General features: G+C 39.8%; 1 protein-coding gene across 1 annotated transcript in view; it reads right to left on the bottom strand.

Moving 5' to 3' along the window:
• Positions 1 to 18,668, bottom strand: part of SLC15A5 (solute carrier family 15 member 5) — a gene marked incomplete at both ends in the record, with an annotated part of 78,816 nt that overhangs the window by 52,979 nt on the left and 7,169 nt on the right. The window contains one exon of the mRNA XM_080663120.1: positions 7,591 to 7,760. Coding sequence (XP_080519246.1) covers positions 7,591 to 7,760 — 170 coding nt within the window. The remainder of the gene's footprint in view (positions 1 to 7,590; positions 7,761 to 18,668) is intronic.

Genomic DNA, 18,668 nt, shown 5'->3' with positions numbered 1-18,668 from the left:
GGAGCAGAAATGGGAAGTTGAAAAAAAAAAAAAAAACTGGAATGAAAATGCAACTGAGACTTCAAGCTCCAGTTTAAATGTGCAAGCACACCAGCCGTGCACATTTTAAAATAAAACAGATGAGCTATTTAAAGTGTTTTATTGCAAAACTTAAAGATTGTCACCATTACTATTTAAAAAAAAAACTTTAGAAAGCAATTTTTCTATTCTTTGTACCTTCAAGTCCTTGGCTCTGATGTTCTGCTCCTCTGACCTTCATCTAATCATGAATATCTATGCTAGTTAATTATAATAAAAAAGCCTACATTGCACTCTAGATGGTAGATGCACATTTTTTCTTCTTTGGTCACCTGCCAGTTCTCAAAATTATAGCAGTGGGAAGAAATGCAAATGAAGGCCGTGCTTGACAGCTAAACATAATGGAATGCACGGTCCACATTTGAAAAGTTACCTTAAAATAAAAGGTAGCATATAAAAAATCATTTCTTTAAGGTCACCTATGGCTTTGAATTACAGCTTTGAGGAATTTCCAATTTAGTCATCAGAGAGGAAGAAGCCAAAATAAAGATTATATACTTTGCAAGAGGGAAGAGTTTTACTTCATCAGAGTTGGGTGATCTTATAACTTGGCAACACAAAACAAAATGAAAAAAACTCCAAAATATTCACTTTATAGAGTATTGTGTATAGTAAACCAGTGACAAACATTTCCTGTTAAACTTTTACTAGCAGCTAATAAATTTTTTGGTCAATGTCCAAAGCAAGCTTACTTTATTGCATGTTAAAAAATTTAACATGTGAATCACAATAGGCTGGCAGTTAATGACATATATCTGTATAACTTGAATAATTTTATTTCTTTATTTAGATGAATATTTTTTCAAATATGAGATTGAAAAGCAAATGGATGGATACTAAATAGTTATTTAGAAATTTTGAATCTACACATTATATACATATATAGCATGCACACACACACAAACACAAAGATAATTATTTGATAACTAGTGGCCCGGTACATGAAATTCATGCACGTGAGGGGGATGTCCCTCAGCCCGGCCTGTACTCTCTCCAATCTGGGACCCCTCGGGGGATGTCTGTCACAATCCGGGACCACTGGCTCCTAACGGCTCACCTGCCTGCCTGCCTGATCACCCCTAACCACTTTGCCTGCTGGCCTGCTCGCCTCCAACTGCCCCCTCCCCCCCCCACGCCGGGCTGCTTGCCCCCAACTCCCCCCCCCACTGGCCCGATCACCCCCAACTGCCCTCCCCTCCTGGCCTGATCGCTCCTAACCGCCTCTGCCTCGGCCCCGCCACCATGGCTTTGTCTGGAAGGACATCCAGAAGGTCTCCTGGTCTAATTAGCATATTACCCTTTTATTAGTATAGTTTATATACTCCAGCAAATGTCAGAGTGGTTTTTCGATAAAAGCTCACACTTTAATTTTCCTCTTTTTTGTTATTTGGGGCTGACAGAGAAGATCTCTCAGACGCTTTTTGGCTTGTTGAACCCATTTCACAGACTAACAGGAGGGCGTGTACTGCTTAGCTGTGATCCACAGACCACGGACCTCTGAGAGACAGGGTCAGAGACTTCTGTGGATGCTGTTTTCTATGCTTCATGCTTCAGTATGTGCTGTAATAAAATGAGTACAATATATAGCAAAAGTAAGGCCTGGGTTTTGGTTCCCTTTTAGCCATTTTGGGAGGCCTTGGGTAAGTCATTTAATAAATTATGTATCTGTCCCTACACTCAGTTTAACAATAACAAGCACTGATTGAGCATTTACCATATTCTAAGCATGTAAGACATAGGAATTTCTAATTGTATTCATAAATAGGTCATTTCAGTATAATGTGATATGATAAAGATATGTAGGTGCTACAGTAGCAGAGGCAAATTATATAAAGTTTCCCCTGTAAAAGGATAGACAGTGCTCTTCCTACCTACCTCACAGGTATATAGTGAAAATGAAGTGACACTGGTGAAGGCACTTAATTTTTAAAAATACAACTGATTGCCTTATTATTAGTGGTATTGTGTAGATTAGTAGTAGAGACAGTGGTAGTAGTAAAAGTATTACCAAAAGTAAAATATGTTTAATTAAGGTCATTGTTAAACAAGATAGATAAATAGATCAAGGAAGGGAAAAGAATAGAAACTCCAGAAATGTAAATGGCAGTATACAGTGAAGGTGATATCTCAAATGAGTGGGGAAAATATAGACTTTTTAGTAAATCAGGTTGATAACTTTACAGTCATATGGAAAAAAGATAAATTCACTTAAAACCTATCCTATCTAATAAAGATGGAATATGCAAATTGACCATGACTCCATGACAAAGATGGCGGCACCCACAGCCAATATGGAGGGAATATGCAAATTGACACGACAAGGCAAGAGGTGGAAGGCAGCTCTGGGCCGGAGCGAAAGCAGAAAGGTGGCTCCGGGCTGGAGCAAAGGCAGTGCCGGCAGCCAGGGGAAGGAAGACCTATTCTTGCATGAATCTTTGTGCATTGGGCCTCAAGTTCTAATATAATTTCCAAATGCATCAGAGTTGTAGAGGTTAAAAAAATAATATGAGCACCACAAGAAAATATGAATGAATTCCTTTATAATATGGGAGTGAGGAAAACTTTTCACCATGGTTCAAACTCAGGAAACAATGAAGGAGAAGATTGATAAGTCTATATATATATAAAAACCTAAGCGAACCTTACAACCAAACAAGCAGAACGACTGGTTGACCAGTTGCTATGATGTGCACTGACCACTAGGGGGCAGATGCTCAACGCAGGAGCTGGCACCTGGTGGTCAGTGTGCTCCCACAGCCAACCTCCCACGGCCAGCCAACCTCCCGCGGCACCTCCCCCAGACTGGCCGGCCAACCTCCCATGGTCCCTCCCCCCTGCCTGTTGGCCCCCCAATAAGCCCTGATCAGGGGGATAGCTGGCCAACCTCTTGGGGTCCCTCCCCGACACTGGCCAGCCCCCTGATAGACCTTGATCGCTGGCCAGGCCGAGGGACCCCACAAGTGCACAAATTTGTGCACCGGGCCTCTAGTTTAATTATAAACCTTAATGCCCCTCAAAAGCAAAGCAAATAAACAAACTTAATAAGTCTTTCCTATGGATGATAACAGAAGAAGCAAAGTTAAAAGATTTATGACAAATGGAATATAATATTTGCAACTATTGTATGCAGGGGGTTAACATCTTTAATATATAAAATTTTTCTAAAAATTAAATGAAAAATTCCACAACCCCATAGGAGAACAGCACTAGATATATGAAGTAAAAATGGCACTAGATATATAGTTCAGTAAAAAAAAATTCAAATTACAGTAATGAAAAGATGTTCAACTTTTCTCATAATAAGAGAGATGTCAACTATTTAACAAGGGAAAACTAAAAGAAGATAGAGATGATACTTCAGTGAAATACCATTTCCCACCCTCAAATTGGCAAAAATTAAAAGTGACAGTATACTGTGTGTTGGAAAGACCATGGGGAAACAGTCATTCTCATACATTTTTGGTGAAAACATACAGAATGGTATAACCACTTTAGAAGGGAATTTGGCAATATACAGCAAAGTCACCTATGGGTTTACTTTTAGATTTAGTAATCCTACTTGTAGGAATCTATCCTAAAGACATCTGGGAAACATGCAAAGGGAGATATACTTCAAGTTATTCATTAGAACCTACTTAGCAGGAAAAGTAGAGAAACAATCCAAATGTGTATCAATATAAGACTGGTAAAATAGGCAATGGTTTACCACACAATGGAATACTATGCAGCGATACAAAGGAATGGGGAATATTTTTATGTATAGTTATAAAGCAACCCCTAGGTTATATTAAATGAAAAATGCAGGCGAGAAAAGGTGAATAATGTGCTACTGCTTATATAAGAAGGAGGAAATACATATACATAGAGACACATACACACACATATAACATTTTAGTGTTTTCTTTCATTAAAAAAGGAATGATAATTCTTTAAAAATATGTAAATTGACACCCTAAAGCAATAGGATAGAATATAGGAATATATAGACCTTGTTTTGGACATAAATTTTACATAATTAGAAACAAAATTAAAAAAAAACAACACCTAAAAGTATAAAGAAAAATGGAACAAATGCACTTAATTGTATATAAAGTTAGTGGTTTAACAAGATAGAAAGGAACTATACCAAATGACTTTAAAACATAATCATTTTAGTGAACATTCTTAGGGGTTATACCATAAAGAAATAAAACCTGCAAGAAAAACCTTGAAACGCTTTTCAAACAATCATGTTGCTGGTGGTAGTGTTAGTCTAAGACTATTGAATGTGTCTTTTGAGATAAAGCAAAAGTGCAAATATATTGCTGTTATTGAGAACTGGGATTTGGGGCATGAGAAGAAGTAGAAAAAGATCTAAGTTTGATAAGGTTAGGTAAAAATCCCATAGCACTGCTTTTGACTAGGGCATTAGTATAATCCAAATGGTTATTCTCTTAGAAAGGAAGGAAAAAAAAAAGAACATTTTCTAGCTTTGTGCACTGAAAGACCTAGAAACTGTGATAGACTAAGTAGCAATGAGCATCCCTATTGCCAAGACTGTAGTCTCTAAATAGCATTATATAGGAAAAGAAAACACAGGTGTTTATTTATTTATTTATTTTTTTTTAGAAAGAGTAGATTTAAAGTTCAGGGAAGGAAATGATGATCCTATTCTATCTTACACAAGGAAGCATGGGAGCAGTCAAAGACAACAGAGGCTTGCCTTGGCCAGTGTGGATCAGTTCATGCACCAAGAGGTTGCAAGTTAAATCCCTAGTCAGTGCACATGCCCGGGTTGTGGGCTTGATCCCAGTAGGGGACTTGAAGGAGGCAGCTGATTGATGTTTCTCTCTCTCCCCCTCTCCCTTCCTTTCTCAAATCAATAAAAACATTAAAAAAAAAAACCACCTGAGGTTTGTCTGAAGGACTCAGGCACTAACATGAAGGGGACCTCACTGCCTAACTATGGAACAATTTGACCATCAGTAATTGTAGTAGATTGGAACACATTAAAATTTTTATGCCATGAATGAACAATAATATATTTTTTAAAAGGCAACTAATAGGTTACCTTTGGAAAATATTGAAGCTCAACTCATGAACTTGAAAATCTAAAAACAGAGGGAAAGAAATAGATGTCTTTTTCTTATATAAACTGTATATCCATATAAGTAAGTAGTTGTTAAAACATTATCCTATCTAATAAAAGAGTAATATGCAAATTGACTGTCACTCCAACACGCAAGATGGCTGCCACCATGTGGTCAAAGATGGGAGGGACCCAGGCCTGCAGGGGAGGGCAGTTTGGGGGGGCCCAGGCCTGCAGGGGAGGGCAGTTGGTGGGGACCAGGCTGGCAGGGGAGAGCAGTTAGGGGTGACCAGGCTGGCAGGGGAGGGCAGTTAGGGGTGACCAGGCTGGCAGGGGAGGGCAGTTAGGGGCAATCGGGCTGGCAGGGGAGCAGTTAGGCATTAATCAGGCTGGCAAGGGAGTGGTTAGGGGGTGATCAGGCTGGAAGGCAGAAGCAGTTAGGGGCAATCAGGAAGGCAGGCAGGTGAGCAGTTGGGAGCCAGCAGTCCTGGATTGTGAGAGGGATGTCTGACTGCCCTACCTGGATCGGGCCTAAACGGGCAGTCAGACATCCCTCAAGGGGTCCCAGATTGGAGAGGGTGCAGGCTGGGCTGAGGGACAACCCCTCCCCCTCCCCCCCGGTGCATGAATTTCATGCACTGGGCCTCTAGTTTCAGGTAATAAAAGCAAAGAAATATAAAATATCACCACCTTGTAATTCCCAGTGCAGTGGTTGATTTGGGTAAAAATCACCAATAGGTGCTGGTCCTGAGAAAACAGAGATAATCAGACATTCTGCCTCTTGATTGGAGTTCATAACACCATCTATGAAGGCATTTTGCCAAAAGAAATATCTGAATCTGATTAAGTGTCTAGGTCTATCAGATAACTTATGGGAAATGATGAGGAGAAAAACCTGTTGAATGTAATCAGCAAAATCTACTGTATTAAATGTTCAGATTTTTTAAGCAATTTTTTTTGAAAAGACAGGGGCGAAGGTGTGATACAGTTGGTTGTACTAGTAAGTAGTCCCATGCATTGGGAGAATATATGTGGTTCAAGAGACATGTCTACCATTTAGGCTATCTGAGCCTTGTTTGCATTTGATTTGAATGAAGTATAAAACAAAACAAATTTGAAAAATGGGAACAATTAAAGACATTTTACAGTGACCAGGCATTTCATCCTAATATATAAAAACCCTGGGTCTGTCATGACCGGAGGCTTGACCAACTGGAAGTCAGTCATGCAGTCAGCACTGGGTTGCCATGGCGACCCGGAACTGACTGCTGAGGGGGTTGCAAATCAGGCCTGGAGAGAGGCCTGAAGAGAGAAACAGGGTCTGATCCATAGCCTGTGTGGCAGCTGTTGATCAGCACTTGCCTCTCTCTTTCTTTCCAAGCCGGGCCAGCAGCCATGCCTCCATTTTTCTCCAGGCATCCACCAGGGCTGCTGATCAGCCCTGCCTTTCTGATCAGACCTTGTTGATAGGCCCAGAGACGCTGACTGGCATAGAAACTGACCAATCAGAATCAAATCTGGGTGAAGTGTGAGGAGCCAATGGCTATCTAGGAGGCGGAGCTTTTGATGCTGACTGGCATAGAAACCGACTAATCAGAACCAAATTGGCTGGCAGAGGAGGGCAATTGGGGGCAAGATCAGGCAGGCAGAGGCAGTTAGGCACGATCAGGATGGCAGGGAAGGGCAGTTGGGGGCGATCAGTCCGGCTGGGGAGAGCAGTTGGGGGCAAGACCAGGCTGGCAGGGGAGGGTAGTTAGGGGCGATCAGGCAGGCAGGCAGAGAGGTTAGCGGCGATCAGGCAGGCAGGCAGAGGCAGTTAGGGGTGATCAGGCAGGCAGGCAGGTGAGTGGTTAGGAGCCAGAGGTCCCAGGTTGTGAGAGGGATGTCCAATTCTAGAGGGTGCAGGCTGGGCTGAGGGAACCCCCCCTCTGTGCATGAATTTTGTGCACCAGGCCACTAGTGTTATTAATAAATGCTCAATTTAATAAATAAATATTAGAATTTTTTTATTGTGTGTGTAATGACATTTTGATTATTTTTTTAAAATAACATATATAATATGTATGTTATATACACACATACGTAAGTTAAATTCTATAATATTTATTTTTTGCTTGAAAATTGCCAGGAGGGATGAGAAAAAAGTGAGTAAAGATAAGTTGGTAATTGCTGAAGCTCAAAACTAGATAGATGGGACTCATATATTATTTTTTCTACTTTTGTTTATGTTTAAAACATTCCATTATTAAAACTATTTAACAAGGGAAAACTAAATGAAGATAGAGATTATTGATATTGTAGCAGACTCTGTTGCTCCCAAGTGTAATATCTAGTGGAATCTACAAATTCTATTGAAAGAGAAGTTACAGGGAATCAAGGAGGAAGGAGATATGTCAAGGAAACCATAAAAACCAGAAAGTTAATATAAAATGTGATTTACTTACATTTTTCTGGCTGATAAATCAGGTTACAATGCATCATATGAAGAGTTATCAGAGCCATAAGTATAGACATAAAGGGAATAAGTAAAACCAGGACCCAAGCCCCTGAGTGCTGAATGTAAGATATTCCCAGAAAGACAACAGTCACATTTAGGTTCATGATCCAATAAAACCTGAGGTACACAGACAGACAAAAATAAAAATACCATTGAGTTACTTCAGATAGCAAATTCTTATTTTAATGCTTTTATATAAATGTAAGCTATAAAATTGTGGCATGTTAGCTCAAGTACATTTTGCAAATATTATTGGATTTCTAAATAAGTTTATAGTTATCAGCTGTCTTATAGTTTCATTATCTTTGTTTCTATTTAGAAGATGTGTAGAAAGTGTATTCTCTTTTATCTAATTAGAAGTTGACAGGTATTTTCTATACAGGGCTGGGCATAAATAGATTAGTCTTTGCGGGTCATATGGTCTCTGCAGCACCTGCACAACAGGGTTGTGGAGCTAAAGAAGCCATAGACACCTGAATACACCCAATGAACCTGGAAAGCTACATGGTTAAAGAGTTGAATCTTCTTATTTATTCCTAGGAAAACACAGGAATCTTCAGGTTATGCGTATACTATGCATTAAATCAAAGGAATGCGTGTTATTTGAATAAACTTTTAGTGTCTCCTCCTTGTGAACAGGATTTGCAAGTTTGGGGAAATCATCTATCTCTCAACCTTTCATTGGGTCTAAATCCTGCCCTTAGAATCTCATTGCAGAGGGGTCCTTAATATTAACTTAAAAAGATTATTAAGGTAAAATTAAATATAATAAAATTTACCTATTTATATATATATGGTTTTATGAGCTATTATAAATGTTTTAGTTGTCCAAACCCTAATATACATCAGTTTTAGAGCTCTTACATTATCACTAAAATTTAAAGGGCTTACCTGATTAGACCAGGCCCACTGAGGTACCAAGACTATCTCCCCTTCGATGATCTCAAAAGTAACTGAGTAGACCTTAATTTCATTGCAAAATCCCTTCACTTTGCCATACAATAAAAGCCTAAAATGCTAAGTGTCTGGTCATCTGGTCATTCGTTCAACCGATCAAAGAATAATATGCTAATGATATGCTAAGGCCGCTAAACCACTCACTATGACGTGCACTGACCACCAAGGGGCAGACGCTCCGACTGGTAGGTTAGCTTGCTGCTGGGGTCTGGCTGATTCAGAGTAAGCAAGATGGGCCGGACATGCCCTGGAGCCCTCCCGTGACCCCTCCCCACCAGGGGACAGACACAGAGAGCCGAGCAGTAAGGAGCAGCGAGCAGGCGGGCAGTAAGGAGCAAGGGATCCCGGACTGCGAGAGTGATGTCCGACTGCTGGCTTAGGCCCGATCCCCGGCAGGTGGACATCCCCTGAGGGGTCCCGGACTGCGAGGGTGCACAGGCCAGGCTGAGGGACCCCTCCAGTGCACAAATTTCATGTACTGGGCCTCTAGTATAACATAACATAATCATAGGGTGTTATCTGGTCAATGTCATATTCTATTGGGTGGAGTCAGATTACAGGTTATTCCCCCATTCAGAGGGGTGGGTCTATCAAGAGTGTGACCCATTGGGAGTCATCCTATGGCATTTCCTGTACATCTAATTGAAGGAGAGAGGAAATGAGGATGCCGAACTAGGTTGTTAATTAATTAAATACCAGCCTCCTTATCCTACCTCATTTCTCTAGCTGGCTGAGGATGGAGGCTTGGCTCCCTGCTGTGCCCAGCTGGCACTACCCAGGAGGATGAATTGGAGCACTGCCAGTTTCTGCTGGGCAGGGGATAGAAGATCATTTCCTCTCAAAGCCTCACTAACACCCCCAGGCTGGGAATCAGTGTGCCCCTGCCTGCTTCTGCTCGTGTGTGTATGTGTATGTGTGTGTGTGTGTGTGTGTGTGTGTGTGTGTGTGAGAGAGAGAGAGAGAGAGAGAGAGAGAGAGAGAGAGAGAGAGAGAGAGAGAGAGAGAGAGAGAGATCAGATTCCTGTTTTCTGCTGATACTATGGGGCCAGCGGAGGTGAGGGGACAGTTTTTCCATAGTGCTCAGCTGAAGTAGGGCAGGTATTGTCAACAAGATTTTCTTTTCTTTCTTTATTTAGTAGTTTCGTGGTTTTAGATCTTATGTAAGATCGATAAAACACTTTGAATTAATTTTTCAGTAGAGTGTTATGGGGTTTTTTGTATATGATATATAATTATTCTAATAAATTTATTGAAAAGATGACCTTTTCCCACTGAATTTTTTGGCACCTTTGTTGAAAATCAATTGACCACATAAATGTGATGCTTTGTCCTGATTCTCAATTCTGTTCCACTAATCTATCCTTATGCCAATACCATATTGTCTTTATTACCATTGTTTTCTACTTATTTGTTTTTTAAAAATGACTATTGATATAACTGACATACAATAGACTGCATGTGTTTAAAGTGTACAATTTGATAAGTTTTGAAAATGTATGTACCCATGAAATGATTACCACATTCAACAGAATGAACATATCCATCACTCCCCAAAGTTTCCGTATGTTTCTTTGTAATCCTAACCTACTGCCACTCCCCCCACTATGTCTAGGAACTACTGATCTTTTTTTCTGTTGCTACAGATTTGTTTTCAATTGATAGATTTTTTTTTTTGGTAAGTAGAATAATCAAAGAGCTGTTCTGTATCTGGATCCTTTTACTTGGCATAATTATTTGGAGATTCTTCTATGTTGTTATGTTTCTCAGTAGTTGGTTCCTTTTTATTCCCAAGGAGTATTCCTTAATATAAATACTAGAGGCCCAGTGCACGAAATTCGTGCATGAGTGTGTGTGTCCCTCAGCCCAGCCTGCACCCTCTCCAATCTGGGACCCCTCAAGGGATGTCCGACTGCACGTTTAGGCCTGATCCTACTGGGATTGGGCCTAAACGGGCAGTCGGACATCCCTCTCACAATCCAGGACTGCTGGCTCCCAACTGCTCGCCTGCCTGTATTCCTGATTGCCCCTAACCACTTCTGCCTGCCAGCCTGATCACCCCCATCCACTCCTCTGCCAGCCTGATTGATGCCTAACTGCTCCCCTGCCAGCCTGTTTGCCCCTAACTGCCCTCCCCTGCAGGCCTGGTCACCCCTAACTGCCCTCCCCTGCAGGCCTTGTCACCCTTAACTGCCCTCCCCTGCAGGCCTGGGTCCCCTGCAACTGCTCTTCCCTAGAGGCCTGGTTCCCCCCCAACTGCCTTCCCCTGCAGGCTTGATCACCCCCAACTGCCCTCCCTTGTAGGCCTGGTCCCTCCCAACTGCCCTCCCCTGCTGGCCATCTTGTGGTGGCCATCTTGTGTCCACATGGGGGCAGCCACCTTGTGTGTTGGAGTGATGGTCAATTTGCATATTACTCTTTTATTAGATAGGATACCACATTTTATTTATCCATTTATCTGTTGATAGACACTTTCCCTGGCTTATAGCTAATTACAAATAATGATGTTTTGAATATTCATGTACAAGTGTCTGTATAGACATTGACTGTCATTTCTCTTGGATAAAATGTAAGAGTAGAATAGCAGGGTGATAATGCTAGATGTATATTTAGCATTTAAAAAATTTCCAAATGATTTTCAAGTAGCTGTAACATATTTATATCACCACCACCAATATATCAGAGTTCTAATACCTCCATATCTTGGGCAACACTTGGTATGGTCTATCTTTATTTTAGTTATTTTAATAGATGTGTGGTTTTATTTTGCATTTCCCTAATAACTGGTGATATTGAGCATCTTTTTATGTGTTAATTGGCCATCTGTATATCTTGTTTGGTAAAGTTTTTGTTCAAATAATTTGTCCATTTTAAAAAACAGGTTATCTTCTTATTATTGAGGTTTTTTTTTCATGTAATAAATATATTTAATGTTTTGGTTAACAAGCACTATCTCAAGAGCAGAAAAGTGGTTTTTTATAACCAATAAATAAATTACATTCAGGAAAACAAGGTGTTTATATCTGAAGTATCAGATCGCCTTAAATGTTTTTCTTAATATAGCACCCAAACTTCCAAACTGTCTAGAAAGTATCTCCCAAAATATAACTCATACCTTAAGTCATAAAAATAAAGGCCAAGAAAAAAATAAATTTAAGACAAAATTTACAATTTATATTAATTCCCCATTTAATAAAATACCAACTGCCAATTGTTAAAAGTAAATGAACTGTATATATGCAATCCATTAGTGCTGAAAATTTGAAATATATATTTTTAAAAGTCATTCTTTCTCAAAGTATTTAAAATATTGCATCTCTGGTGGCAAACCTGAAAATTATCAAGCATTTTATTTTTCTAGTTTTCATACTTTTGCCCCTGTCCCTACCCCTTTAACCTTTAACAGTCATCCCGCTTTTTTCTTTCTTTCTTTCTTTCTTTCTTTCTTTCTTTCTTTCTTTCTTTCTTTCTTTCCTTTTTTTTTTTTTTTGTAAATACACTTACTTTTACCCCAAACACAAAACACTGACAATACTCCTTGAGAACCAAGGAAACCCCAGAACAACCCCAGCCTACAGCTTTGCTCCCAAGCATGGCACAGGGGCAGTGACAGAGGAAGCCATCATCGGCCCTTCCTGATGCCTCAGAATGCTCCCGAGAGTCCATAGCTATTTGAGACCTTGCTGATGCAATCCTGAAGAAAGAGTCTACACATTCTCTTTCTTCCTTGTGTTTTCTGGCAGATGCACTTTTAGGTCTTCCTCTTCCTTGCCTGCTATGATCTGAATGTGAAGCATAGTAAATCCTCCTTTGGAAAACTGCTGTCTGAAACACTCTGTTATTTTTAGATAGTCTCTTATTCTGTAAAACTAGAGGCCTGGTGAACGAAATCCATGCACTGGAGGGGGTTGTCCCTCAGCCCAGCCTGCACCCTCTCCAATCTGGGACCCCTAGAAGGATGTCTGACTGCTCCTTTAAAAGTTTTCTGCTAATAAATATGTAACCACAGGGACATGATTTACATGCAACAGGAACCTGTTGGTCGCCCTCGGGGCATGATTTGGTGGCCATCCCACCGGGATCGGGCCTAAACGGGCAGTTGGACATCCCTCTCACAATCCAGGACTGCTGGCTCCCAACCGCTCACCTGCCTGCCTGCCTGATAGCCCCTAACCACTTCTGCCTGCAAGCCTGATCACCGCCTAACCACTCCCCTGCCAGCCTGATTAATGCCTAACTGCTCCCCTGCCAGCCCAATTGCCCCTAACTGCCCTCCCCTGCTGGCCTGGTCACCCCCAACTGCCCTCCCCTGCTGGCCTGGTTGCCCCCAACTGCCCTCCCCTGCAGGCCTGGTCGCCCCCAACTGCCCTCCCCTGCAGGCCTGGTCCCTCCCAACTGCCCTCCCCTGCAGGCCTGGTCCCCCACAACTGCCTTCCCCTGAAGGCCTGGTCCCTCCTAACTGCCCTTCCCTGCTGGCCTGATCACCCACAACTGCTCTCCCCTGCTGGCCATCTTGTGGCAGCCATCATGTGTCCACATGGGGCAGCCATCTTTGACCACATGGAGGTGGCCATCTTGTGTGTTGGAGTGATGGTCAATTTGCATATTACCTCTTTATTATATAGGATAACTGTTTTAGTTTGAATAATAGAAAACGATAAAAACTTAGCTGTCTGACCTTGCAAGCTAGCCATCTGACGTAACAGGCTAATACTGATACTGATAATAATTCCTATATTCTTATGCCAAGTGTTGGTTCATTATGCATTCAAGGTTACAAACTGTCAGTAACAATAACCTCCACAGAGCTCTTTGTGAAATCTGCAGACAAAGAAGCTCGGTAGGTATAAATACGGGAAACTTCCTGTATGTGTTTGCTCAGAGATTTGGGAAACACCTCCTTCTGTGCCCACGAGAATAAAGACTCCTAATTAATTGGCTCATTAAGGCATCTCGTATCTATCTCATTGATTCACAATACAACAAATGGCTGTTACTCCGAGACCTCTTTCTGTTTTCTGATTCCTTATTTCCTGTTGGATGCATCTTCTCTCTCTGAGCTCTCTCTGTGTGCCTCCTCTTGACCTCAAGCTTGTTTTCTGTGGAAGGTGGTGATTTCTCTGGGTGCTTTGCATTTAAAAGTTTTCTGCTAATAAATATGTAACCACAGGGACATGATTTACATGCAACAGGAACCTGTTGGTCGCCCTCGGGGCATGATTTGGTGGCCATCTTCACTTTCTTGGCTGGACTCATGGACATGCTCCCCTCCTGCAGCGGCAGCGGTGGCAACTTATTATTGAGTTTTGAGAGTTCTTTATATAACCTGGATATGTTCTTTATCAAACATGTGGTTTACAAATATTTCTTCCAGCCTGTATTTTGTCTTTTTATTTTCTTAACACTGTCTTTGAAGAGGAAGAATTCTTAATTTTAATGAAGTCAAATTCTCCTACAGATCATGATTTTGGTGTTATATCTAGGAAATCCTTGCTTAACTCAAGGCCCCTCTTCTTCAGAGAAGAAATCTGAGCATTGGAGACTGATTCATCCCAATTCTCACAGCTGCATTGTTGCAGAGCCATGAGTAGAAGCCACCTCCTCTGTGCAGCCTCTAAGGAGAGGCTACCTGGGCTCGGTCTTTCTTATACTTCTTTTCAGGTCTTTCAAGTTACAGATTTTGTGACACCACCATTTCCTTATTAACCCAGGGTTTAACATTCAAATTACCTTTCACTCATGACTCTTAACATGTTTTATATAGCATTAATTATAAATATTGTCCTTTCTCTTTGGAATGGTTGTCAGTAGACTTGAGTTTGAATTACAACTCTCTGACAATCACATTATCTGTGATCTGAGTCTCTCTAGAATTCTGCATTCTCTAGAATCTTTCTCTTTAAAATATAGGGGTTATACCTTATGCACAGAATTTTTGTAAAGATTCATTGAAGAACACAGACAGTAGCTGTATAAGTACCAAGCAAATGTAGTTGCTGTTCATTTTCTCCAATCTTGATTTCAGGAACAAAAAGAGCAGTGAAATTAGAGCATAGTGACAGGAACAGAGTTAGAAAAGAAGACGAAGCAGTTAACTGTGGTCCACACCTTTTAGGTCCTTGAAGTTTGTGGTAAGGTGTTTGGATTTTAGGTCTAGTGCAAAAGGGAGCCTTTTGAAGGGAATTTAGCAGGGAGCTGAAATGATCTGATTTCAGATGGAAAAAAAAAGGATTATTGTGTCAGCTCTCTGAATTGTAAATAGGGCTTGGTAAGGAGACCAGTTGTAGCTATTATAATCATCTGGATGAGAGCTAAGTGTGAACTGGACCAGAGTGGTAGCAAAGGAAAGGGAGAGTAGATAGATAGGTGATATCTATTTGGAAGGATGGTCCAATTAGGCTAGTCTCCTCCCTATCCTATAAACATGCCTGCTCATTCCATCCCTGTGACTTTTCATGTTCTTTGGCTTGCCCTGTCTCACTTTCAAAGTCCCATATCAAATGTCTTTTTCTTCATTCATTTTTCTCATGAATATTCTACTTCTTTTTTTCTGAAGTTCTAAAGCAAACATGCACTGTCCATTTTTCACTTTTGTCAGTTTTGTGTTCTCACTTCTAGATCAGTGAGCATCCTGACAGCAACACCGTATTCTTTATATCCATGTCTTCATGGGACCTAGCACGGTTCTAGTTCCACAATAAATGGATAATAAATAACCAATTGGTGAATAACATGGCACCTCTGATAAAAATTCAAACAAATGACAACATTAACAAATCCAAATCTTTAATAATTGATCTAGGAAAGTAATTACATATCAAACATGGCCATGCTGAGGAAACTGACTTGCTGTAATTCACTAATAGAAACATTGCAATGTAAGTGAGGTACAAAGTGAGAATTTTCTAGGACAACGGGATAGAGTCCCTAGGCTCAGCCTCGGGTCATCCTTTCATGCTGTTGCAAGCTGCACATTTGAGTTGTGACTGTAGCAACGGAGAGAAGCTGGAGCTGAAAGCAATGCTATATTTCTTTCAATCTTTACGAAATTCTTTTTTTTTTAAATGTTAAGTATTGCTGAGAAAATCCAAGAGGACACCGTGTGTCTCTTCAGTACACTACATGGTGATGTAAGCTGAATTCTCTAAAGAGGATCAAGGAAAATTACAATTATTGCAAGACTTAAATCTTGTGAAAGGTAGTCAGAAACCAAAGAATTATAGGCTGAATATCTATGTATAGAAAGAGATTTCACATAAAGTACTAAATGTGTTTGAACAAATGCCACCCAACCTATTTGATTGTGTAATTTTCTGAAAGAATTACCTAGTACAGGCATGTTTTATATATGTCTTTGTTGATCCATGAACAGGACAAGCCATAGATAATTAAGGCTGAAATTGTATATATATCAATTGTAAAAAAATAAAAGAAATAAAAATCCACAGTCTTCAAACTCACCATTAAGACTCCTTTCATCTCATAGTTCACTAGCAAATTGAATATATAAAGCACCTTTCACACAGAAAGCCAGAGAGCAAAGCACTAAAGCAAAACAAATACTAGTGATTAAGGAAAATTGAAAGCAGCAGTAAAAATATGTTTCTTTAGTCTACTTTTAAATACAGACTGTGAACTGCAAATAACTCAGAGTATATATAAGTGGTAATTTTTTTTTGTCTTCATGATTTTATGGTGTTGAATACAAATAAGGGGAAAAACATTGTTAATGTAAAAGTAGCAAAAATATTTTGAGATTATTTATTTTAAATATTTACCTGAATTTGTTTAGTAATAATTTTAAAACTCACTCAATTGTTCTTAGGCTGAACAATTTTGATGTGCTTTAGACTGACTTTAAGTGATTTTAGGAGAAATGGTTTAAAATGTTCTTTCCTAGCCCGAGAAGTACCAAACATTCAGATCGTTATAGCATTAGTGGACAATGTAAAGAGTTCAGAGTGAATATTTTATTCTGCAGTGAACAGTATTTAGATAATTCATCAGGGGATTTACAGCTCTTCAAAGGGATAAAGTTGAACTGTTTTGAAGAGTCAGTGAAACACTTGGGTGCTGATTTCATGGTGAATGGCTGTTGTCAATCATTGCTTCTTTTAGCATAACCATTGGCCCATTGAAATGTTTCAAAGAATACTCTGGCAGCCATGAATTTGGAGAAAGAAGGATAAAATGGAAATTGTAGAGTTCTTACTTTTTATATATAAATTGTTTCAACAATCTGTTAAAGAAATGGCAGTTTAATACAGGAAGATCATTGGTTTTGGTGAATACACAGCAAGATTAAAGTAAAATATATATTTCTAATTAAGAAATTTGAGGGAATGCTACATTCTCTTCCCCCTGCTCTCACTAATTCTCTTACTCTTTTAATGCTCTCATTCTCTCTCTCTCTTTTTAAATTCTTGCATTATTATTTATTAATTATTATATTATTTTCTTTTGAATTTTTTAAAATTAAATTTATTGGGGTGACATTGGTTCACAAAACCATACGGGTTTCAAGTGTACAACTCAACAGAACATCATCTGCACACTGCATTGTGCCCTCGTAGCCCCAAGGAAAGTCTCTTTCTGTCTCCATTTGCCCCCTTTGCTCACCTCCACTTTATCCTCTCACCCGCTTCCCCTCTGGCCAAAGCCACACTATTGTCTGTATCCATGGGCTATGCATATATGATTTTTTGCTTAATCCCTTTACCTTCTTTCATCCAGCCCCAACACCCTCCTCTTCTCTGATAGCTGCCAGTCTGTTTCATGTATCCATGCCTCTGGTTCTATTTTTTCCATTAGATTCCACATTTAAGTAAGATCATATGGTATTTGTCTTTCTCTGTCTGGCTTATTTCACTTAGCATAATAATCTCCAGGTCCATCCATGCTGTTGCAACAGCTGATTTCCTTTTTTTTTTTTTTTTTTTTTTTAACAGCTGAGCAAGTAGTCCACAGTGTAAATGTACCACAGCTTTTTTTATACACTCATCTTCCAATGGGCACTTGCGCTATTTCCAGATCTTGGCTATTGTAAATAATGCTACAATGAACATAGGATAGGATGCCAACATACTCATGTTAACAGTTGTTTACGTATATCATTTTCTCATTTCTGAATTCAAGACCTTTGAGCCACCTCATGTTTACTGATGAACATAAGTCCCTACTCATGCATCTACCAAACTTAAAAGCTACCAAGCAGAGCTTAAGAAAAGCAGGAGGCAGCAGGAGCAGTAAGAAATATAAGGAATTGTCCTCCTCCCCCCGCGCACCCCCCCACCCCGCCCAATATTCTTTGGTTTCCACAGTTAAATGTTGGAGAGAAATTCTGGGTGTTTTTCCTGAGAGCTTACAATGTTGGTAGAGGTAAAGAAGGAGGTGCCTTTTGTTATTAGGGTGAGTGAGAAGCATTTGTTAAACTTGGATAGAGCCCATGCAAATAGACTTTTGGAAGGTCTAGTAATTTTTTAAAAGCTATTTATAGGTTACTCCTCATTATGCAACTCAGGATATTTTGAGTATTAATGAGTCTGCAGGATTATTCCATGAACTGCTTTGATTTTGTTGGCTGAAGTGTACTTTATAAATAATAACTTACTATTGTGGAATGTATGCAGATTCATATTTTGTGGTTTTTTTCCTCAAGGATTATGTAGAATTTCTCAATCAGGTAGATTTTGAAATGTGAAAAATAACTATGAATTGTCAAAATTTACAAAGAAGTCTGGCACACATTAGATATGTTAAATCACTATTTAGTTCCATTTCTTTTTAAAGATATTGCTACTTTTGGAGTCCCCATTCCTTATGTCTCTGGAACTATTTTCAAAATCCTAAAGCATTTGCTGAAAATGTACATTCCTTAGTGATGCTCCCCAAAAATTCTGATTTATGAGGTTGGGGGTGAAGCTGTCAAACAACACTCAAGTGAATATTAACACAGCTTCTGGAAAAATGCTGTAGGATAATAAAATTTTGCCTCTAGTGTTTCCCTAAGATAAAATATATTACATTTGAGTAAGTAAGTATTTAAAATCAGAACATTTTAATAGGAGACAG

The sequence above is a fragment of the Plecotus auritus genome (genome assembly GCF_963455305.1).
Source record: "Plecotus auritus genome assembly, chromosome: 3".
Classification (NCBI taxonomy): Eukaryota; Metazoa; Chordata; class Mammalia; order Chiroptera; family Vespertilionidae; genus Plecotus; species Plecotus auritus.
Note: the sequence above shows the minus strand (reverse complement) of the source record. Positions and strands in the feature narration are given on the sequence as shown.